General features: G+C 36.2%; 3 protein-coding genes across 4 annotated transcripts; 1 reads left to right on the forward strand and 2 right to left on the reverse strand.

The window, feature by feature from the left end:
• Window positions 1-363: 363 nt before the first annotated feature.
• On the reverse strand, window positions 364-2,906 carry LOC125211396 (Golgi SNAP receptor complex member 1-1). The gene is made up of 5 exons (XM_048111164.1): window positions 2,615-2,906; window positions 2,025-2,255; window positions 1,545-1,712; window positions 802-915; window positions 364-682 (listed from the first exon to the last, which is right to left on the reverse strand). The coding sequence occupies exons 1-5, from the start codon at window positions 2,651-2,653 to the stop codon at window positions 569-571; spliced, it is 666 nt and encodes a 221-aa protein (XP_047967121.1). The 5' UTR covers window positions 2,654-2,906; the 3' UTR covers window positions 364-568.
• Window positions 2,907-3,810: 904 nt separating this feature from the next.
• Window positions 3,811-16,723, reverse strand: LOC125213146 (CHD3-type chromatin-remodeling factor PICKLE). The gene is made up of 31 exons (XM_048113524.1): window positions 16,582-16,723; window positions 16,311-16,465; window positions 14,814-14,954; window positions 14,542-14,696; window positions 14,095-14,256; window positions 13,083-13,324; window positions 12,901-12,996; window positions 12,649-12,788; window positions 12,350-12,562; window positions 12,159-12,266; window positions 11,950-12,000; window positions 11,746-11,845; window positions 10,973-11,115; window positions 10,798-10,895; window positions 10,533-10,671; window positions 10,282-10,451; window positions 9,524-9,590; window positions 9,310-9,432; window positions 8,445-8,554; window positions 8,278-8,359; window positions 7,795-7,983; window positions 7,114-7,264; window positions 6,935-7,037; window positions 6,735-6,809; window positions 6,339-6,400; window positions 6,161-6,237; window positions 5,706-5,830; window positions 4,770-5,226; window positions 4,501-4,627; window positions 4,341-4,414; window positions 3,811-4,255 (listed from the first exon to the last, which is right to left on the reverse strand). The coding sequence occupies exons 2-31, from the start codon at window positions 16,461-16,463 to the stop codon at window positions 3,962-3,964; spliced, it is 4,227 nt and encodes a 1,408-aa protein (XP_047969481.1). The 5' UTR covers window positions 16,464-16,465; window positions 16,582-16,723; the 3' UTR covers window positions 3,811-3,961.
• Window positions 16,724-18,454: 1,731 nt separating this feature from the next.
• On the forward strand, window positions 18,455-21,595 carry LOC125210724 (vacuolar protein sorting-associated protein 55 homolog). Of its 2 annotated transcripts, none has more exons than XM_048110305.1 (5): window positions 18,455-18,724; window positions 19,664-19,772; window positions 19,883-19,922; window positions 21,035-21,119; window positions 21,238-21,595. In XM_048110305.1, exons 2-5 carry the CDS (start codon window positions 19,674-19,676, stop codon window positions 21,428-21,430), a joined length of 417 nt encoding a protein of 138 aa, XP_047966262.1. In that variant the 5' UTR covers window positions 18,455-18,724; window positions 19,664-19,673; the 3' UTR covers window positions 21,431-21,595. The 2 variants fall into 2 exon arrangements, with proteins under 2 accessions (XP_047966262.1, XP_047966261.1); XM_048110304.1 differs by having other exon boundaries at window positions 18,456-18,724; window positions 19,646-19,772.
• Window positions 21,596-23,451: the final 1,856 nt, after the last annotated feature.

Here is a 23,451-nt window from a genome sequence, read left to right on the forward strand (position 1 = left end):
ATTAACAGATTATGAGTTTAATTATAGTTTTGTATCTTTTCCGACAACGGCGTAACTAATAAGTAACCGGCAACCGAGCAAGAACAAGACCAAAGGCGGAAAAGTCGACGAGGCCCGGGAACTTAAAATTTCAAGCAACTGTATACCCAACCACAATTCGAACAAAACAGAAATGAACAAGAACGCAAGAACCGATTCGAGCCAAACAAAAGAAGTTTCAAAATTCGTAGGAAAAGTACCAAATTTCAGCCAAAATTTGTGATTTCAAGGACTAGGATTTGGAAGGCTAAAGATAATCATCTCATTCTCAATCCTATCATGTTGTGCTATAGATTAAATAATACATAGACAGAACAGAGCAAATTTTTCTTGAAGTGTATAATCTTTAGATGAACCAAGTTTTTAACAGGGTAACAAATATAATCAAGATGGGGACACCATTACAATTTCAATCTCACATGTGTGTGACCAAACAATAGATCCAGAGGATGCCAACAAGATATGTACAGACAATACTCTCAGCTCCAGATCAACCAAAAACCGCTCCGAGTCGATTCAAAACTCCCACTTACTTGGTCCACCAGTAAATTAAAATTAAAAACGTGCACACAGATGCAACTAAGGAGAGTATGATGGTGTCCATGGACTTTTTCTTCTTTATTGATGAGAGAATGTTATTCACCTGCACAATATCAAGAAAGCTTGCTCTTTTATTTTATGTCCAGCATATCTGGGATTTTTAGCATTTCAAGTGTGCAGTGTGATTTTTGCTGGATAGGCACATTTAGTAGTTTTACTTACCGTTGGAAGACGGCTTCCCACATTACTAAGCTTCGAATTAATGCCCCCAAATGTGGAGCGCTGGAAGACTAGGGACTTCAATGTTTCTTGAGCTTGAGATATCACAGAGTCCACCTACAGGAAAACGAAGAGTTAACTCGGAGAAAAAACAAATACAGATCCATATAGGAAACAGAATCAGTTAACTTTTACATGATTTGGCATCATATTATGATATAGTATCTAATATCTTAATTGGAATCATAATAATGCATTTTGCCAACTTATCCAGTTATTAAGGCACATGCTAACCAAGATAAGCTCGCTATTAGGTGATCCTGAAAAAATATGTTATTCCCAGCCATGGTAATATTGTGAATCAAAGCAGGCATTTGTATGATATACACATCATCAGATAATGAATGCTCTCTCACTTTATCAGTACGTTCAGAGTTCTTCATTAGCAAGCAACCATGGCTGTCTAATACGATGTGTAATCACATTTTGTATTCTTTGGTTTAAACAGGACCTCCACAATTTACCCCTACAATATGCCTAGCAACATAGCATGAGTAATTTTTAAGGTCTATAACTTGCCATCTGGCAAACATTTAGTGTCCCGCAAAGCAAAGCCAGTAGCTTTTTCAGATGCAACAAAGAGAATTCTATTTCCATTATCTTCATGTTCTTTTGGTGGCAGCTCATGACTCATGAGGCCAACATCATTTCACCTAAAACACTACATAAACAAGGCTACCCATTACCTGGCTGGAATTTCTATGGAGAGAAGCACGTTCTTTGAGAAGAGCTTGATCATAAGAACCACCACCTTCTTCAAGGTCTAATCTTGAACGGTCAAACTCCCTAAAATCCTCAAGAAGTGATGCATGCTCCTTTTTAGCTCTATGACTGGAATGAAGTCGCTTGAACTCCTATGGAACCAAAAAGAAAGGCACTTTAAGTAACATAGAATTCTTAATCAGCCATATGAAAGATGAAAAAGTTAAAAAAACACAAGACAATACTGAATAAGAATCATAAACATACAAAATTCAAATGAACAGCTCAGAAATGCCAAGATCAAAGAATTATACAGGTGAGGTTTTAGGTTTACACTTTACAGCATTATACACACCGCCTTATGTCACTACTACAAAATCTCATCGACCAACCACACAATTCAAAGCCAAGCCATACACACACAAAGCATTCTTAAACAGCGAGATGACAAAACAATTGTAAACCTGAGTAAGATCCTGAAGGATTTCCTGATGTCGGGTCAATGTATGAGAAAAGATCTCTGATCCACCAGATGACACCCACGCCTGCATTTGGACATTAACTTGCTGAAGCTGTTTCAGCAGATGATCGATTCCAGACTCCAAATCATTATCGTTACATGATTCAACTTTCGTAGAGACTAACTTGCGATACAAGTGCATCTGTTCATCCAGCTGAGTTTCAAGTTTCCTCGCCTGTTTAGATGCAAGCACAGGACAGAAACAACCATATATCAAACAAAGTGAAATTGATGACACAGCTAATAGTATATGAAGAATCAGATCCAGAATCGAATCGCACAAAACGATAACAATATTCACAATGCAGTGGAGGAGTCATTAAGCATGATATCCGCATAACAAATGGTGATCTAATCGTAATTGAATTGTATTTACAGACTAGGTTATGTAGGAACCACCACCACAAGTAAACATCACAAATCTGATCATGCCGATTGTAGCCCTAAAATCTAGATTCTAGTGGATTTTGGAGCGCGAGCAAATGAAATTGCGACGAAGGAAGAGAAAACAGTCAAAAGAATCGAGATAGATACCTGTTTGCGCAAGGAGTCCCAAGAGGCGGGGGGATCCATTCTCAGTCAAAATTCAGATGTGTGGCTGATGAATTGAATTGCAGGAGGGGAATTGAAGTGGAGAAAGGTCCAAAATTCAGCAGAAGAAGAGGAGAATTGGAGGTTTGGGAAGAGGAGAAACGTGAAAATGAAGGAAATGGGTGTTTGTTTGAGCGAGAGCGAATTGTCAACCACTACTGCTGCTACGGCCACCACTCCACGCCGGTTGGCCCTCTTTCTCTCTCTTCTCTTTCTCTCTCTTCTTGAACTCTAAATTCAACCCTTTTTATTCTTTTATATTCTTAGCAATTTACATACATCGGTAAGAAGAAAGGATCACCTGCGGCAAGTCCCGATTCATCTTCTAATACACACTCACAAATATAATAAATGATGATGGGGTCACTTATATTTGTAAGTGTGTATTAAGAGATGGATCGGGATTTGTCGTAGGTGATCCACTCCGAGTTTACATTGCTTCAATCAGTAAAAATATTAAAAAATATTTTTTTGCAGTGTTATTTAGTAGAGTATAATGGTGTATATTAAATAAAAAGTGATACTTTTGTAAATTAAAAAAAAGATATACTTCTATCGTCTCAATTTGAGTAAAAAATATAGTATGGAGAAATGTTGAGGTTGAAAGATAATTGAATATGAATTTCATGTATTATTTTCATAATAAAATACTATAAGTATAATGAATTAACAGAATATACGACCAACTTATTATAAATGGTAGTAAATGATAGAAAGGACATGCACCGACATAAAGGAGGAAGTAGCTAATAATGCTCAAGATTTATCTTGAGAATATCTGAGATTGCGATATAATTGGTCCAAAATTACCAAAAATTTATTTGATGATGATGAGACCAATTAATTTGGTTAAATTGATCAAAAACTCTCCAAGATTTACTTTTTTATTAATGTGATTGACTGGATCAATTAATTTGATTGGATTGATTTTGTGATATAAGAAGAGAAAAACTCATAAGTTCAAGACTATTCATAAATCTCTACCTCGTATAATTCATCAAACCAATTTATTATACTACACCAACCAATTAAAACACAATTTTTGCTACATTTTAATCAAGACTTCATCTTCCCAATCGCAGCAAATTCTGATCATATCAGCTCTTGTACATAAAGAAAAGCATCAAATTAACACCAAATTAAAAAAATTGTTTCTACTAAACCGTCGAAATTATAGACGAAATTTGAGAATTGTAGTCTTTTACCACCTAAACTGTAGTCAAATATTACAGACAAACAGACATACAAAAAATGTATTTTAGTTGTACATACAACATCCTAAATAGTCAGTCAGTCAGTAGCCTGAGGGTTCGGTTTCTCCTCCGTTTCTACATGGTCAGATCCATTACCAATTGATTCTACTGCTTCGGCATCAGCACCAGCATTTCCATTACCAATTGATTCTGCTGCTTCGGCATCAGCACCAGCATTACTTTGATCGACATCCATCGCCTGGCTACTATCTACTACTGTCAGTATTTGGGTTATTTCTTCGCTCATTTCTTTGAGGGGGGCCAGCTTTTTCCTCGACTCCAAACTTGCTTCACCCGAATCGAGCACGTTATCTTTCAATATCATGGTCATCTGCAATAAGAAAAACGCGATACCAGGTTACATTCGTCTTGCTCACTGTTTATGCAGAAACTTTCTTCTTTGCTGTTTGGTTTACCTCATTGAAGAGCCTAGCTATGGCCAAGCGCTCCTGTGTGGTGTCACAAGCACATTCCGAGATTTCTGTGGAAGCTGCATTCACCCGAAATTAAGTATGACTGGAACTCAATAATTCTGTATTAATTAGTATTCTTGTGGATGGGATTTAAATCACTCACATATTATTTCAACTTCTGGCAACGGATCTATCATTTTGGTATCAAATGCCTCGGAACATGGAGTTTCTGTTTCTTTGACCTTGCGTGGTGGCTCTTCGTTTGGAACTCCATTTGGTTTCTCATCCGCCTGCGAGAAATCACCCTTTATTTAGAGAATATTATAATGTCAGGTCTAGCAACAATCAAACCAAAATCGGATGATTTTCAGAACCAGAGCATTTTCCCCTGCTTACAGCTATCAAATTAGAGGAACATTAAAAAGGACTTACATAATAAGCTCTCTGCAGCTCTGCGTTGAGACCTTTTTCTAGAAGCAGAACCCTTTTCTTGATAAATTCAACTTGTCTTCTCTGCATCTCCCGGAAATGGTACAGCATGGACTGGTCTTGGAAAAGTTGTGATCGGGATGTAGTATCAGTAGCTCCTTGCACAATATCAGGAGTAGCTTCGCTCCCAGCAGTAGTCCCTTTTGCCTCATTTCCAGGTGCTTCAGCATGTTCTGAGTTCACACCATTTGTTGACTGAGATATTCCCGGGTTGGAAACTTGAGGCGGGGGAACTCCAGCAGCAGAGGCCTGGGCCTGAGAAGTCCCCATAGCATTCTGCACTTGAGTAGCTCCTGGGGTAGGTGTATTTATGAATGGAAGGTTCAACTCCTGACAAATCACTTCTTGTATTCTCAAGTCCTTGTCATCAACAATTGCTTGCCATCTTCCATAACCATGCCTGATATTTGATGATAGAATATATCGAATCAGGGTTAGTTAATCAGGTACACTACACAGAATCAGCAGGTGCCTAAATTGCATCACATATCCAATCACATTCCTCACAAATCATCTCATTCCAGCCTGCTTTAATAAGTTGGGTTCCCACACAAGCATGAGTGAGTTGGATTTTTGTTTTATTGATTATGTTAATTTCATCCTATTGTATTTGACAACCCCCCCCCCCACACACACACCATGTGTGTGTCCCAGCCAAAAATACATGAAACAGAAATAGAAACATAACTATGATTGGAAGCTAACATAGCTTAAAGTAAAACCACTAGCTACCATCGCAATTTGATTCAGGGTCAGGTTACATTTGGACAATTTATTCTTTTGGTAAAACACTCCTGAAAATTGCCTAATGGGCTATATTTTCATATGGCAAACTTAACATAGTGAAAAATCTCAAGGAAGGGTAAACAAATACTATACTTCATTACTGCTCGCAAAAGCAACTTATCGTGGTGATCCTTCCAAACTCTCCCTCCTTTCAATCCTGGATAGCGGGATATGATATCATCCTTGAAAACACTAGAGCCATCTGATAACACCTTTAACTGTAAACCAAAATATATATATTAAAACAAAGATCAAACAAGTTCCAGCACATTTAACATGCGCCTGCAATTTCCCTCAGGAAAAGTAAGGACAGAGAAAAAAACAATAACTTTATCGGATCACATAAGGCAGGCTAAAGGTTATCCACCTAATTGTTTCTAAGTAATGAATAAACTAGCTAAGACATGCAGTACCCTCCATATCCAATAAAACAAGATGATTTTTTTTTTTATAATCTAATAAAACAAGATAGACCAAGTGTATGTTTTACTGAATACTGGAACTTAAAACAAGTCATTAATATTACTTATCCAAGATACAAAACTTACTTTGTCCCTGATGAGAGATAGTGTTCCTATTCTGACGAGTACATCTTCTATTCTTAGTCCCTCTTTGGGTACATTGTCTGCAGCCAACAGATAGTGTGTATTAGTTGATCTTGTTGGGACCTACAAACTTTTGCGCAGGCAGATATAAGCTGAAAGGACTTATAAAGTAATCAATTACCTGAAAAAGTAGGGGAGTCGTTTATCTCTTCGCATATGTGATGCAAGAAAAGTCTCCCGTAACTGCATAACAGCAAATACAAAATATAAGCCCATTTATAACTCGGAATTATGTTTTGCCACAAAGATTGATAAGCATTTCGGTTAAGTAATTTCACTTTTGGTTCTGGAAAAGAAATAATGAGTTCTAGGGGGGGCATGTTAGTCAAATTTATAAGGAGAAGTTTAAGCAGGAAATGCTCAACAATCTGTGTGGCAAATTATATGGATGGGCTTGCACCCAACACTAGTATGGTCACTAAACAAATATTTTTCATCATATTATGCTAATTATATACACACTGATTCAACCAACTTAAATGCATAGAAGAATAAATCTGCGTAACCAATAACATACTCGCTAATTTCATCATAAGACTTCTGCTTTAGACGTGCGGCGAACTCTGTCCAATCATATTCTCCAACACCAAATCTGAAGAAAAGATTTTAAATAGCTTGTTTATTCTTCACCATAATTAACTAGAGAGATGATGAGTTATGGAATGGAAGTAAGAGAAGGACTAAAATAAATATAAGGATATACTTGACAAATAATACCTCATCAAAATTTGGACAAACACAGCCCTCTGACTCTGGTTAAACCCAAGTACTCGAAGGTATCTTCCTTCGCCCTCCATGAGAGGAAGTTTTTCTGAAGTGTCTACAAGTACAAAATGAAGAAAAGCAATTAATGACATCTTTATGCAATTGTATAGTCAATTGATATTAGAAAATACCACGTGATCTTTTTCTGTAGGATTTCTTTACAGCAGCAGCTCCAACTGTAGCTGTCTCATTATCTGTTAACTCAGCCTCATAATTATCATCTTCCCCGTCAGAGCTTACATCTTCTAAACCAGCAAGGTCATCTTCTTCAACAGATACCATCTGCATATACTGAAACCCCTGAGATTTGTATCTAATATGTGCGCGTGTATCTATAGTCCAATGAAACTTAATTGTGTATCAATCAACTACCATGCTTGTCAGGCGTAATGGTGAAATTAGGAATGGCATCAAATATATATAAGCACTCCCGACTCAGAACACAAATGGTGTGATATGAATAATCATATAAATAGCAGAGCCAGGAATGTGCATGAAGGGGGGAAAATTTACCTATGAAGGAAATTTAAGAATTTGAGGAGGGGCATTTAGTGAGAAATTAAAAAAATAAATTTTACAATAGATAATACATATATGGAGTAGAAAATATGAGGTGGGGCAAATGGTCCTATGCCTTTACTAAATCCCCCCATATTATAAATATTTGCAAATTAATTATTTTCGTTGGCTGACACGTGCTTTATTTAGTCCAATGAAACTTAATTATGCAGCAATCAACTATCATCCCTGTCACTGTCATCATAACTCTTGAATTACAAGACATGTTCATCCCCATAAGCAACAAAGAGTACCTGCTTGCGGCTCCTCTTTCCCTTGCCCATAGCATTAAATTCTTCGACTTTCTGCACTTCGTATTTATCTCGCAACAGATCTTCCCAGAAGCTTGCACGTTCAGGATTAACAGAGGCTTTACTTTCTGATGGTGGAGCAGGTACCTCCTCTTCTGTTTCCGCTTCATCAACATACTCGAAGTTGGCTACCTGAGATAGGTTTCAACTTTCAAGTTAACTTCATCTAGAATAGAGGTTCAAATGCAAAACAAATAGATAGATGATATCTCTTATCCCAAAGTACTTCTAAAGAATATTTACATGTGAAGCACAATCAATACCAGATAGAATTAATATCATACGAGACCGAATTGAACACATAGAAAACATGACCCAACAGCTCAGACCAATATGAGAACCAATACCACAGAATTATGGTAGCCAATGCTACGATTGTTCAGGAAACACTACCAAAAAATATTAGAGATACTGTTAATTATGAACCTTAAAAGCCTTTAGAAATCCATCCTCCTCTTCATCGTCTAACAATGCCTCTTCCTCTCCAATTTGATCCCGATTAAGTAATCTAGATCACATAACATTTAAAGTTCAGGGTGATGACAGAAAGTGAATCATAACATCCAATGATAATTTTGAGAGAATTAATTTACCGATCAATTGCAGTATCATCGTAATGAATTTGACGAGATTTTACTGATTCATCGTTATCATCAGCAAATAACTCCATTGAGCCATACCTGATAATGTCATCTAATTCTTCCTGCATTCAAATATAAGTATATTAGGGAAAGAAACCTCTGAAAAGTACAAAGAGCAGAAATTCACTTAATTAGCAATCAGATACTGTGGAAGTAGAAATTACTCCCTCCGTCCCACAATAAAAGTCACATTTTACCATTTCGGTCCGTCCCACAATAAGAGTCACATTTCTCTTTTACCATAAATGGTAACTAGGTCCGACATTCCACTAACTCACTTCACTCACAATTTATTATAAAACCAATATAAAAAGTGGGTCCCATATTCTACTAACTTTTCCAACCCACTGTTCTTTACATTTCTTAAAACTCATATCCACACCAAATGTGACTCCTATTGTGTGACGGAGGGAGTAGTTATTATATGTATAACACAGCTGTTCCAGCCATATGTTGGTCATCATGGTTAGAGTAAAGGAATATGAGAATCTTCTAGGATAACAAATAACCTTTTGAGGAGGTATGGGGTAGAGTAAAGATCAAATCACTGAGGACTTGAGGCCTTTTTGTGGTAGATATCACTAATTATTAGAGATTGGAGTTAAATTTGTACCAGTTAGTATGCATTCACATTTCAGAAATTTCTCACTTTTCAAGTTTTCATCCCTTTATAATACATACTCATTGATGATTAGAATCCAAATAAAAATTTTATCTTTTTCAAAAAGAAAAATGAAGTACGTATTATGGCACCAAATTGACAAATCAATTTTACCTGGTTGAACTACACACTAGTATTAAGCCAAGGTAATTTTACCTGGTTAATGTTTTGAGCTTTAAGCCTTCCAACAACTAGATGCTCCAAAACCATTTTCTTTTTGGTCAATTGCATCATCCTTTCTTCAATGGTTCCTCGTGTTATTAGCCTGTAAATCATAACCTGCATAAATAAAAGAGTTCAAACTCACTGAACAAGAAAATAGGCTAAATATCCAAGTGAAGCCAAGAGATGATCTAAAATGAGCATTAACCTTGTTGGTTTGGCCAAGACGGTGAGCTCTTGCCATCGCCTGTAGATCTGCATGAGGATTCCAGTCGCTGAACATTTTCGATGATTAATTACAAGATAAATACAGATTATCAAAATGTGAAAGTGAAACAGTCATGATGAACAGAAAAGTATATACAAACATGCACCTGAGTAATAAAGACTTGCCAAGCCATGGCTATTGAAATCACAACTACACTACACAACTATAGAACATACAGAATATATTTAAAGAGACTTTCCTCAAATACACATAAATATGCCTATACTTAGAAAGATATACATTCAGGACCATGAAGGAACTATCTCATGCCACAGAACCATGAAGGAACCATTTTGTCAAGTGTCACTTGTTTGTGGGAGTTGACATGAAACGGCGCAAATAAGAAATTAGGCCTCCTCCAGACTATTTGTTGGAAGAAAAAAATTAAAGATTGCAATTTGTATTAAGCATGATATTATGGAATGAAACGCTTGAGAGAAAATTACTGCATGCAAATAGCCAGAAAAGAGAAACTAAAACTTAAAATAAGGAATCCAGTATAGTGTAAGCTTGATTGAGGACATCAAGGTTCAAGTATATCCCCAGCATATAGCTAGCCACCAGCAAACTTGCAATATAAGTCATGCCATAATATGCAGACATATAAATAGAAAGCTAAGCCATAATATGCAGACATATGAATAGAAAGCTAAGCCATAATATGCAACAAAATGTCTTTGAACTCCAAACAGCATTACCTGTCATATATAATGACTGTGTCAGCAGTAGCAAGGTTAATCCCTAGACCCCCAGCTCTAGTTGATAACAGAAAACAAAATCTTGATGAATTCTTTGCATTGAACCTATCTATACGAACTTGTCTTTCAGCTCCACCAACTTTTCCATCAATCCTCTCATAAGTCCATTTCTGAAAAATATGAACAATAAAATCAAAAAAAGTTTCCAATACATTTGAAGGTATTGAGCTTATAGAGTTGCTTCCACATACCCGATAGTTACAGTAATCTTCTAGCAAGTCCAACATATGCTGGAATTGAGAATATATCAGAACTCTGTGGCCCTCCTCTTTGAGTTTTAACATCATCTTGTCCAATAGTTGCAATTTCCCAGAGGATTCCAACAATTGCCTGGGATAATAATGTGAGACGAACAAAATGTAAGAGATATACACTGAAAAAGAACATGATATTCAGGCACTAACTCCTGTCATTCATCCAATAAAACACAAGAGAAAACCAGAGTGAGACATTTACTTGTTAAACTCATTATTATCATCTGGTTCAACGCCCTCCAACATAAAGGGATGACAGCATAGCTTGCGCAGTTCCATGACCACATTTATAAGGGAAATCTAGCAAACAAATATGTTAACAAGGTTAAGTTATCTGTTACATTATGAAGTACTAATGTGTGTGTGTTTTGTCTTACCTGGGCACCTCCTTTGCGAGTAAGTATCTGATAATTACGAGTCAAGATTGCTTTGTAGTACTCCTTCTGCATGCTACTCAACTCAACACGAAGTATTAGCTCCTTTTTAGGGGGCAGCTCCTTCATGACATCCTTCTTCACTCCTGCAAGTCGAAGAAAAATGTTATCCACAGCCACATGATGATGGATAAGGGTATGATGTACAGTAACCGAATACAAAAAAATAATTTAAGAATTGGTTATGTTGTAGACTCGTATAAACCTTAAGGACAAATAAAAAAGGAGAATAATAAACCTAGCGACATCTCATAATGACAGCTAATAAAGTCAAAGTAGAAGTAGACCAATGGCAACATAGTTCATTACACAATGCACGAGAGTTTATTTATGCAATCTAAGATATAACTATAGACAAGCAAAGTGTAGCTGATGTGTAGAAATTTGGTTCAAACTTCAAAGTAGAATGTGAGAAATGCCCATAAAAGGCAAATGTAATTACAAACTCATAGGAAATATCAGTTCTTTCTTCTTCTTTTTTTTTTTTTTTTTTTTTTTTTTTCTTCTTCTTTTTTTTTGGGGGGGTGGGGGGGGGTAGATTTTTATGTCATCTTTCTTCAGTCACCCAGTCAAGGGAAGTCATCCACAGCCATAGTCAGAGAATAGTATAGCTAGGAAATTGACAACATCATACATGATCAGAAGTCTCAAGTGCGTTACACGAAATCCAAAAGTCAGAGCTATAAGTTGAGAAGGCATAAAGTCTGAGTTCATACTTCTGAGGAGATGTGGAGCTAACATCTTATGAAGCCTAGATATTTGTTCCTCCTGATTAATATCCTTGAACTCCTCCTGGAAATCCTCTAAGCTTGCAAACTGAAAAGGATTTTATATCAAACAGAAATTTAGGTCTGCAACATGTCTTAATTGAAAACAATATAACATTAATACATTATTAAACTTATGGTTCGAGCACTAACCTTCCCAGCATCAAGGAAATGCATGAGCATGAAAAGCTCATCTAAGTTGTTCTGCAATGCATGAGTCCAACAATTACAAGATGGTTATAGAAAAATTAAATTGCTTAAACTATACAACTAGTTTAATACATACATCATGCAATGTTATCTAGAATTTTTGTTAGACTTCAGGCAATATTCAATACATGACATTGGATGAATTAGCCTACCTGAAGAGGTGTGCCAGTGAGCAGGACACGATGTCTGGTGGAGTATTGCTTCAATGAAGAAAACAATTTAGAGTCCTTGTTTTTGAGCCTATGGCCTTCATCAACAATCTACAAAGAGGAAAAGAGCAAATTTTCAGACAAAGTATGAGATCAGATCATAATCCGCATTAACGGATATATGATCATCTCACCATGCATTCCCACTTAATAGGCTTCAAAGATGTTGAATCCATATTGATCATTTCATAAGATGTCAGAAGCACATCAAATTTTATTCGATCGTGTCTGCTTTCACTGACAGATTGACCACTTTTCTTTTTCTTGTTCTTCTTGTGATTTTTGGGATAGTAAAATTCGTATTCCCTTATCACTGCACGTGCTTGAGAAGCGCCAACATACATCACCTGCAAAAGTTAACTTTTGATTAGTTACAACACAAACTAATCTGATGTAATCTGTTACTTGCCAACCAAAAATCACAAATACTTACAACATTCATGTGAGGAGCCCATGTGGCAAACTCACGTTCCCAATTCCTCAATGTTGAGAGAGGAGCAACCACAAGATGAGGAGAAGATATATTCTCCTCATAAAGAGATGCTAAGAAGGCAATGCTCTGTATTGTTTTGCCTGCATTCATGAATAATTGTAAAGAATGATTAGTGATGAATTCTACTCCAAGAAGAAAGTAAGAGGGATAGCGAGCTGAATGAAATTCAAACAGCGAGTGAATTAAGCATACCAAGTCCCATTTCATCAGCAAGTATCACATGGGTCTGTTTGGACCAAGCAAAACGTAAGAAATTAAGTCCTTCAAGCTGATATGGGTGCAAAGAACCTTGGTTTCAATCACAAAGTCAAAAGAAGGGTTAGTTATGACAAAACGTTAACCAAATACCCAACTGGATGAAAAGCATCATCTACCTCCAGAGAGGAAATCAGGGCTGCTCTCATACTGCTGAAAATCTTTCTGTTTATTTTTAACTTCCATAGCATCATGAAGGCTGCTCTTCTGTTTTCCAGCAGATACCTTTCGAGTCTGACGTCTTTCATAGTTCTCAATTTCACTATGGAAGGATGAAATATCAGATTCCAGTTCCCAAGAGCATTCATCATATGGAAGCTCCTTCCACTTCACAAGATATTCTTTCCCATGTTCTACTTCCCTGGCATTCAGAATATTCAGCAGCACATAGCATTATAAAAATGAAACAAATATAACTAAAGCATGTTAGTAACAGAAGTTACAGGAGCAACCAATTGACTGTATGGACAGAACATGTTAATCACCAGGACTCGAATTAATTTCATGAGATAGTGAAAGTCTTCTTTTTAGAAAATATAAACATATGAATAACTGCCAGTAGTTGTCCATGCAGGTTCACTTCTACAAAAGAACTTTCATTTTCAACTATCCAACAAAGGATTGTACCCGCTTAATGAACCACTACTGGCTATGAGATATATTCTGTTCTGTATACCATGAAGCTTATAATCTCTTGCCACATCTTACCTCAAAGCATATACTACCCCCGTCCACAAAAGGTAGACTAATTTTACCATTTTGGGCCATCCACCAAAATTAGACCGATTCTAAATATGGAAAGTTTTAAATAAATTCTAACCTCGCGCAATCATTCTAAAGTTGGACCTCACAATCCAGTAACACTACTTTCACCATCTTTTCCCTCCCTCTCTCTTACTTTACCAATTGCGCATTAAAACCCGTGCCATTTACAATTTTGTCTATTTTTTTTGGACGGAGGGATCCACTAAAAATCAACTTTTTAAAGTTTGAGTTGGAGACAACAGTTCACACTTAATTTTCTAAAGATAGAATAGTAGGCTTGTCAAAACACAATGATAAACTGTCAAGATAAAATTGACACAAAGTTTCAAGATTGAAATATTCAATGGATCCAAAATATTAATCCACCTGCAAGAAATAACCCGATCCACCGTTGTCCAGTCCGGCCTGATGGCAACACACTCATCATCAGCGTTATTAGATGAAGAAGCTTGTCTGTGGAAGTTGTTCACTTTAGTTCTTAATCGAGGATTAGACTTGTATGCCTTCACAAATTCCTTCTCCGGTACCCTGAAAACAGTACATTGAGATTTTTAAAATGCGAGAATATAATTAAACTGCAATAATTGCTACGTGGCACATTCCTATGTGCCAGGCTTATCTTCTTTTGAAAAAAATTACACAATAGTCATTTGACCAATAAGAAAGGTAAAATGCTAAGAAAGAAACATTTGGCATCTTCCAAATAACTATCAGCTGGAAGCTTCCAATGGTGCAGCGATTGGGGAGAATAAATGGTGTAAAGCCTTGAATCGGAAAGGAACCAAGAACATGGGAGGTTAGACAAAAACCTACCATACGCAATGGAGGTAGGACCTTCCTTTCCATTTTACTAAATAATGTTTCATCATAACTTGATTAGATCCGAGCTCGGATGCATCACTGTCACTAACAGTGCTTGGGCGCATCTCACAGTCAAGTATCTTATCAAGTTCATTCAGATGGCCCACCTGTCAAAGCACAAGACACCGTGATGAGGCAGTTCAAACGCAAGCTTCTTGTATATGATCCTCACTAAGAGTACTTCTGAAACCCAAAAAGAGAAAAAAGAAAAACAAAAATCATACACATTCAGGACATTTCCAGCTGCTAGGAGGAGGACCTTCTCTTGAGACTGGAAGCAAGCATTTGGCATGATATGAATAGGTACATGTTTCACAGCTCCAAAGATCATCATCTTTTCCACAACTTTGACATAACCCTTCTTTCTATAAAAAATTAAAAACATATAATTAAAGATATAAGGAATGAATTGATGATAACAATAAGCTTATATGCACCAAGCATTATTTATATTTATTCCACAAAGAAATGTGTACTTGAGCAACTAATCAATAAATTGATAATATATGAGATGCACTCTCCTTTACCCACACGGATTCTAAATCTTAAATCCACTGAAATATTTTCTTAAATTTTGTCTTCAATTTGAAGTCTAGATTTCACGAAAAAAAATGTTACCCAATCCTATGAAGCAACCTTCTTTTTATTCTATAACTCCTTTGTGTTGTATGTGTGATTGAGTTGTGTAATGTAAGTGTGCCAGCGTGCCGCTGATTTAAATTGATTCATTCTATTCACCAATCTGTTCGATATAAAGTTAGGTTGTTGTGAAGGTTGTTTGCTAGGATCTAGTAACTTATATATGATGAAAGAAATATGTTACCTCTTGATTTGTGCCACGTGTGATAACATGGCAATTGGCATGTTAGCGTTACTCCCGCGTTGACAAGAGATAAAATAGTTTTGACTTCGGTATGTATTAATTAGTCATATATTAATAATCTCAGTGCAAATATTTGTTTATCATCCAACGAAAAACATGAAAAAAATAATTAATGCAAGATTAGAGAATACAACCAGGATATACATGGAAACTAGTCAAGCGGCCAAAAAAAACTAAAGAGTGTTTGAAGGGCACATTGACAGGCGTCATACAAGTCTCGCACATTTTAACATAAAACCACGAGCCTTCACAATTTTCCGCAAAGGAAGGTCAACACTCCTTTGTCTTATGAATCAGATTATGTTGCAAAGAATCATTCTTATCATAAAATTACTATACTTTATGTGTCTTAACTTTTACCACCACCACCACCACAAAACAACAGATTTTGTCGGCAAAAAAACACCCAAATTTAAGCATAATAATTATTGGCATCCAAATTCCATTCTCACATGATCTTGTTGCCTATTACTATGTATATGTTACTTTGTATAAACAAGACAATCCACGGAAGTTAGTAACGGAACATCGAAAAATAACCCTTCTTCCAATCTTCAGCAAATTTCAGGTCCACAGAATCAGAACAACAAAAAGGAAAAACAAGTGCTTGTCAGCTGAGAAGCAAGCTCCTAAACATATACAAGAAAGAGGAACTGAGATGTACCAATAGATACATACAAGCATGTATACATATACAAAGAGGGAGAGAGTGCAGGAGTGATAAAAAGAGAGCAGCAAATAAATGCATATAAAGGGGGAAACGGCTAAAAGGAGCGTATAATCGAGCATAAATAACGTGAAAGGACATCAAATTACGGCAATGAATTGGCAGAATTACCACATCGGGGCGTTGGAATCTCTCAAAATCATCAGACGAGGGACCGACCCCCGGTCTCTTCTTCACGAAATCACCCTCGTCGTCGGACTCGTCGAGGGTGTAAATGGGCCTCCGATCGGATCGAACCCGCAATCTCTCCACCAAGCTCGACATTTCTGCAACAAAGAACATGCACACAAGCACAATTGGTTAGAAAAGAGGGTTTCTGAGCTCGATTCGAATTGGGGGTGAAAAAAAGGTGCCTTAATTCTTGGTGCAATTGCGAGCTTACCTTCCAAAACCACTGTGGAGAAAGGCAAGTGAGACAAATCAGAATGAGGGAAGACTGCTTGTTTTGGAAATTGAGAGCGGGTGCGAGAGAAAATGGAGGGATTTGATTATTGGGGGAAGGGCACGCGCTGTGATTGAGACACAGTGAGTAGAGTGTTAACAGTGTTCGTCTCCATTTATAGTGGCTGTTGGATTAAATTGGATTAGGTTAATGGCAAAATTACTAATTCCGTCCTCAAAAATAGATACAGCTCTGTATGACGTGGATTTTAATGTGCAATTAGTAGACTACGAGAGAGAAGAAAGTAAGAGAAAAGTAATGTTGGTGGATTGTAGGGTCCGTATTGTTAGTATTTATTACCATGTGGTAAACAATTAACGATGGCATTCCAAAATTTTGGAAATACCGATTATTGATAATTACCGAAACAATGTTAAATTTTTTTATGAAATTTGCAATGTCCAATCAGCCCCGCTCCATGTTAAGAATGTTACAATGATATTTGAAATTGTAGTACAGTACACTGTATTTAAGACTTAAGTCATATTTCCATATAAAAATTTGAAATTACATACTACTAGTACATTGCATTTAAGTCACATTTCCATTTCTAAAAACGGCAAATCAACATTAATATATTTCAATATTTTTCTATCTGTTCGTTATATCTTACTTATCTTTTTACATATTAATTTAATTAAATTAGTTTTATGTCTTTACTTAATGCAATTAACAATATCTCCTAAAATTCTATACCATCTATCAAGTATGTCATCTTCTCTAACGAGGGACAAAATGAATTATTTTTAATGTAACTTTTTATTCATTTGATCATATATAAATTAAGGATAAAGTTTAAGATTTGTCTTGTATATTTGACCAATATTTTTTTTTTTTAAGTTTAAGGTAGTACTAGACAATATGTTTTGTTCCATATTCAATGAGTTCCGCAAAAAACTGACGGTCAACCGCATTTTGTTTGGATCATGATTTTAAAAATATAATTTTAATTGCGCAACCTAAAGTCCAAAATTGATATAGTACATTTAGAGTACCAAAACTAGCAATAAAATACAAAAATTTACATAATATTAAATAGTAAAAATTGCATAAAAATTGTACCTAATTTGATTTTCTATAATTTTTTATTAAAATAAATCATGTTCAATTAAAAGATATTAAAATAAATAATTTAGAATATAAATTTTGAATTTATATATATAAAAAATTCGCGGTCACAGCGACTATTATCCATCCCCGCAAATAAAAATTCAAAATAAATTAAAATTTTAAAATTGACCACAAATACTTGTCAGTCCTGCAACATCGAGTTACTATTAACGAAGCTCACGATTATTTTCCACAAAGGCACGTCTGCAAATTTCTGCATCATTTTTTTTATTGAAAGAGAAGCGAATAAATAAATGTAATACTACTAGTGAAATTATTTCATATGGAGTACTTCACATTAAAATATTTTCCTAAAAATAAAATACTTATGTTTAACCCTATCGCACGTGAAACCAATATCTTAAGCAGAATCAAAATAAAAAACTTTTGATTAATAATAATTAGACGTGCCTAAGGTTCAAGGACCATCAGTTACGCTTCGAAACCGCATTTCGGTTCCAGAAAGTCTCGAAATGAAACCGAACTTCGACTGTCTTTCGGTTACAGTTCCAAATCATCGGTTTTTCAGCGATTTTTTGCGGTTCTAATTCGATTCCACGATTTTCTGGTGGTTTTTCGCGCTCGGCATGGTTTTGATTCTAAACATTTGAACTTGAACCAGCCCCCGGTGCAAAATGTCACGGTTTTGGTTCCATTATAATGTTGCGGTTTCGGTTCGAAATTATAACCGGCGGTTCCTAGACCACTAAACGTTGGGCATCTCAATAATCGACGAACTGATAACCTATCAATCGCTCTCGAGCCCCCTCAATCCATTCCAGAAACCCGTTGCTACTGTGTTTCTGCACTTGTTGTTCTGATTCTGATTACATACGCGATCGAACACGTCGCCATTGATCCAGTCCTGTGCAGCGATTGGTAGGAAGATAAACGGAAACAGTTGATTAAATTCGCGAAACTCGATACCTAGCTTCAGCTGATTCGAATCCGCTACTCGTCCTTGTCGGACCTGGTAAATTCTTCAGCTAAACCTATAATTACTTCTCGTATGTTGTACAATTTCATGGTATGCTTCCATATCCCCATACTTTAATTGCGGTGATTGCGATATCAGGCTTCTGTTTTTGGTTCTTCTCAGATTATAAGGATTAGTTATAGATTTCCACGGTGCTTTAGTTTTCTACATCATTCTATTGAGATTGTAAACTATTTTGGAATTTGATCACTGGTATTGTAATACGGATAAAATTAGGTAAAAAAGTGAAGGATGCTAGTTTATTTCAGTGCATATGAGAGAGAATATATTGGATTTAGGAGGCTTCTCGTGTATCTCGAGGTTGTGAGGGCTTTGTGCGAGGCATATGTATATATTGTTCTTCTTAGTTCATTTCGTGTATTATGGGAAAAAGTAGCCCATATATTGCTGCATCATGTGAGCTAGAGCTGGTAAAGAAAACGTATTGTGTAACTAACAAAACACTGGTATTTGTTTGATAATGTACTTGTAATGTATATGTGTTCACTGAGTTGTAAATTGGTCAATTACGGATCTATTGAATCTCAGGAACTAGTTGATTTAAGCTCTGGAAGGTTGTTATGTTTGTAGCAGATGTTGAACTATCACCTTGCTTTGATGAAAACAAGAATGGTTCTCTTTATCAGTCTTCCAATAAACACACTTTAAGTATCAGTGCTCATGGAAGCACTCGTCCGTAATTTCGTGGATAAGAAGTGTGACATGTAATCGAGCAAATATCACAAGATGATCCCCTTTAGCTGGATCATATTTATTGCCCTCATTCGATCTGTTTCCATTATATGCTTATGTAATCCATTTTTTCTTTGTTTACTCACTTATCTACAATGGGCATGCTTATGTAAGATGGAACTTTTTATCAATATCAGAGGCGTAATATCCTGTTAATTTTTTTAGTTTCTTTCTTTCTGCAAGCAAGGGGAAGATGGCAGACCTGCCTCATTATTTGAGATCTTGCTTCCAGTCTGGGAAACTTGCCTTGTTAGCAGTTCTTGTCTCAGGGGGGATTGTGCTACAAATACTGGTATTCTTTCACACTATGCATTCAAATCCTATGGCTCCATGAGTTTGGTCGTTTATTCTTGCTAAATACTAATTCCACTTTTTTCTTATTGTGTGATAATACTCCCCCAGGCTTGTGCTTTATACAATAATTGGTGGCCAATGTTAACAGGTATCTCTATTCAGTTTTTCTTTGCTGATATGATTTTCTTACAGAATCATCAGTTTTTGGCATTGTTTCTTGTATGAATATTGAATCAATCTTTTAGGAGTTTTTTTTTTTCTTTTTTTTTTTCTGTAGGCTGGCATAATTAGTACAGAGGGACCTTGCTTGTTTGTTGCTAACTTGCTAGCACATGTGATCTGCAATTTGCAAGTCCAGGAAATATTGATGTTTAGTTAATTTGTGAGATTTTCACCTGCACTGTCATCAGCTATAGTATAAGATTTCCCTGGGCATGGACAGAAAAAGTGGGGAGTAGAGAATATATAGAAAATCCTGGAAGACACTAATGGTAAAATTTTGGAATTTAGATATGACTCTGTATATTTCACAAGTCTAGAAAGGCATCCTGAAAATTTTCTTCTTAAGTCAAACCTGGTTCGAAAACATCCTCCCGGGAGGTATACTGTATATATATCAACGAAATTATGTTTCCGCACCATAACCAGATGGAAGTGTTTTTATAAAAAGTTCTTTCAGTTTGCTTGCATCTCGAACCTTGGTGGTTGGGATTAACTATGGAATATGAGTTTATGATTCTTAAAGGCTTCCCAGCTTTCTTTCTGTAACATTAAAATTATGAGTTCAGAACTCTTTCCATACAAAATGGCTGTCAAAATAATTGTTACTCCTATTATGACTGTGCAGTAGTTTGACCTGATTTAAAATGACCTGAACAAATATTTGGTTGGCTGTCACTTCTAAGAGTAAGATAACTTGCTACCTTCTACTCCCAGTCATCTTTGCCCTGCCAAATTTCTCAAGCTGTTAAAGGTGCTTTTGAAACCTCATGAATCCATCTTTATTCTATTTCATCTGATCTTTGTGCTAGATTCTTGATTTTTTTGGAGGCTAGATTCTTTGATTTTTGGAGGCTAGATTCTTGATTGGTCACTTTCCATTTTCCCATAGTGACGCCAAACTGCATGTCTATTGGCGTGCATCTGTTAACCTGTATCTGCATTTTCAAGTTGATTCTGAGTGGGGCTTTTAGTCTTAAGATGCTAGAAGGTTCAAGGTTCTGATTGTTTCTGTACTGTTTCCTTTTCTTTTTGTTGCAGTTTTAATGTATGTACTTCTACCGATGCCTTTACTCTTCTTTGCTGGGTCCAATGCCTCTTCCCTTTATACTGAATCAAGCAGTGGGTAAAGTTCTATTTTTTTTTTCAATCTAATTGTATTTCACCCCGTACTTGCATCCCGATTTACTTGGCTCTAAAAGACTTTTCTGGGCTTACACCTTTTAATTTGACCCCTGTTACAGTTGGATAGATGCCACTAAGTTTATGACTGGTGCTTCAGTAGTTGGTAGCATTGCCATACCAGTTATTCTCAAGCATGCTGGTGTAATTGGTTGGGGAGCATTAGCAATGGAGCTTTCATCTTTTTTCGTATTTGGTATGGCCATTTTGTGTTTTCTTGGGACGAGCGACAATGATGCATACAGTATGTTGTAAATCAAAAACCAGAAGCCACGGCTTGATTTACTCCTCATGACACATGGCCGTGCTAGTAGTAGTTCTGGTTTGTTTTCCATGCCTACTTGTGCTTCACCATGCCTGCTCTGTAAATACATAAACAATTCGTTTTGCAATCAAAGTTTCTCGATGTGATTATGAATATAGAGGCCAAAACGCCCATGTTTCTTTTTCTCACGAATAACTTATTTATGCTTGACCAACATGTGACTGCTGAGATTAGGTCCTCGGTCAGCTGGAGCTAGGATTCTCGAGCTTGGAGTCCACCTCTACTTCAGTAAAGTGACCTATAGTTTGTTACAGGTCAGTTAATTGACACTATGAATGAGTTTTGATTTTAAATGTTTTGGTTACCGGAATCCGTATGTTTTTAATAGATAGTGGAGTTGAAAGAGCTTAGGAAATAATGGAATTCAAGACTCCTATAACCACTAATGTTTGTCCTCCTAAGTCTTAAAAGCTTTAGTTTGGAGAGAGTGACAGACAGGGAGGGAGAGAGGTGGTCCAATAATGCAGAATAATGGGGGAAGGGGTAGGGAAGGTGGGGGTGGCCAAATTTGCATGGATGGCACTGGTGGTGGTCCATCCATCAACAACACAATCAAGTGAAAACTAGCCATCATCTTATCCTCCCAAACCTTCCAATTATAACATGGAAACATGTTTCGTTCCTTCCCTGGGACGTAATTCTTCTTCTTTCGTTCACGTATTGATACATGGTTTGTGGATATATATATAAAATTGATTGCAACTGAGTTGGAAATTTAGGAATATAGCAGAAATATTTAGGCAGAATGACAGCGGAAGAAATGAGGCATTCACCATCACTATCTTATGCTGCTCCCCCTCCCCCCCTCTCTCTGTGCCCCACACACTCCACACACTTGAAAAACCCAGTAAGAAATTTGATCTCTAAAAAAGGGCATTCTTCTTTATATACCCTGTGTTGGTCTTTTAGTTATATAGAAATTTGGTATTGCTATAGTTATAAAATAAAGGGATGATAACTATTTAAATTATAAAGTTTGGTCTAATTTCGACTAGTTCATAAAATTATAAAATTCGAAAAGGAAATAGTAAATCATGAAGTTTTGATTTTCTCAATTGAGCATCACTAAAATACATTTTATGTGAGTATATAAATGAGCAAAATTGAATTTTGTAATTTTATTTAATTTAGTCAAATCGTACTAAAGCGCAGGACGTGATTGAGCACAGTTAAAAATAGTTGAAATCCAAGCAATAATTGATTGTTAACTAGTACTACTAGAACAATATTAATATGCGTAGGATGACAGGATCACGCGTCACGCCCATGTATGTCCCTATCCTTTTGTTTTTATTTTTTCCTCCTTTTTGTTTTGGTGCTTTGATGAAAACGACGGATTAATAATATCAGCCGGATTAATTTATTTAGGAAAACCTAGTTATTTACATGCATTGTTGTCCCAACGACAATCTCAAATTTCATTAAAAAGTCTATATCCAAATTTAAAGCATGATGTTGCCGCCACGTGGGAGCTAATGAGTGGCTGGACGGCCATAGTAGTTGACACATGATCATATTTTATTAGTTATTTTGCCTAAAGTATTACTTGTTGTTCATGAAAAATTGTTTTATTTTTGTCCATTTATCAAAGTTAATCTAACCATCTCTAGTGACTCTAGTCTCTAGTGAGTCCTATTTCAACTAATTCTGTTTTAACCATTTTCCTCTCTCTCTTTCTCACTTTATTAATTTTGCATATATTCAAAATTAATATCTAGTGTAAAGAAACTTGTCCCATAAATAGATAGGGTTTAGATTTATAGGTTATATCCTAAATAAATTTTGAGATAATTATCATGTTTGATATGTAAAATCTATGCACTTATTGAGAGCTTGATGACTCGAGTGATGGCGTTGACCACCAAAGAAACTTGGGAACCAACTCAGTGGTTATCCGTGAAGTGAAGGTCTGAGGAAGGAACCAACTGTGATCAACAATGGCGTTGACCTT

This window comes from Salvia hispanica, chromosome 3 (genome assembly GCF_023119035.1).
Source record: "Salvia hispanica cultivar TCC Black 2014 chromosome 3, UniMelb_Shisp_WGS_1.0, whole genome shotgun sequence".
NCBI classification, from domain to species: Eukaryota; Viridiplantae; Streptophyta; class Magnoliopsida; order Lamiales; family Lamiaceae; genus Salvia; species Salvia hispanica.

Bases quoted from the DNA above. Each gene is read 5' to 3' on its own strand.
- LOC125211396 (XM_048111164.1), bottom strand. From the start codon at position 2,653: ATGGATCCCCCCGCCTCTTGGGACTCCTTGCGCAAACAG. The intron at 2,256-2,614 runs GTATCTATCTCG...GCATCTAAACAG, and splicing joins GGGACTCCTTGCGCAAACAG to GCGAGGAAACTTGAAACTCA. The intron at 683-801 runs GTAAGTAAAACT...GATATTGTGCAG, and splicing joins TGGGAAGCCGTCTTCCAACG to GTGAATAACATTCTCTCATC.
- LOC125213146 (XM_048113524.1), bottom strand. From the start codon at position 16,463: ATGTCGAGCTTGGTGGAGAGATTGCGGGTTCGATCCGATCGGAGGCCC. The intron at 10,452-10,532 runs GTATGTGGAAGC...CATATTTTTCAG, and splicing joins AAGATTACTGTAACTATCGG to AAATGGACTTATGAGAGGAT. The intron at 9,591-10,281 runs GTAATGCTGTTT...GAAAATGTTCAG, and splicing joins ACAGTCATTATATATGACAG to CGACTGGAATCCTCATGCAG.
- LOC125210724 (XM_048110305.1), top strand. From the start codon at position 19,674: ATGGCAGACCTGCCTCATTATTTGAGATCTTGCTTCCAGTCTGGGAAA. The intron at 19,923-21,034 runs GTATCTCTATTC...TTTTTGTTGCAG, and splicing joins TTGGTGGCCAATGTTAACAG to TTTTAATGTATGTACTTCTA. The intron at 21,120-21,237 runs GTAAAGTTCTAT...CCCCTGTTACAG, and splicing joins TATACTGAATCAAGCAGTGG to TTGGATAGATGCCACTAAGT.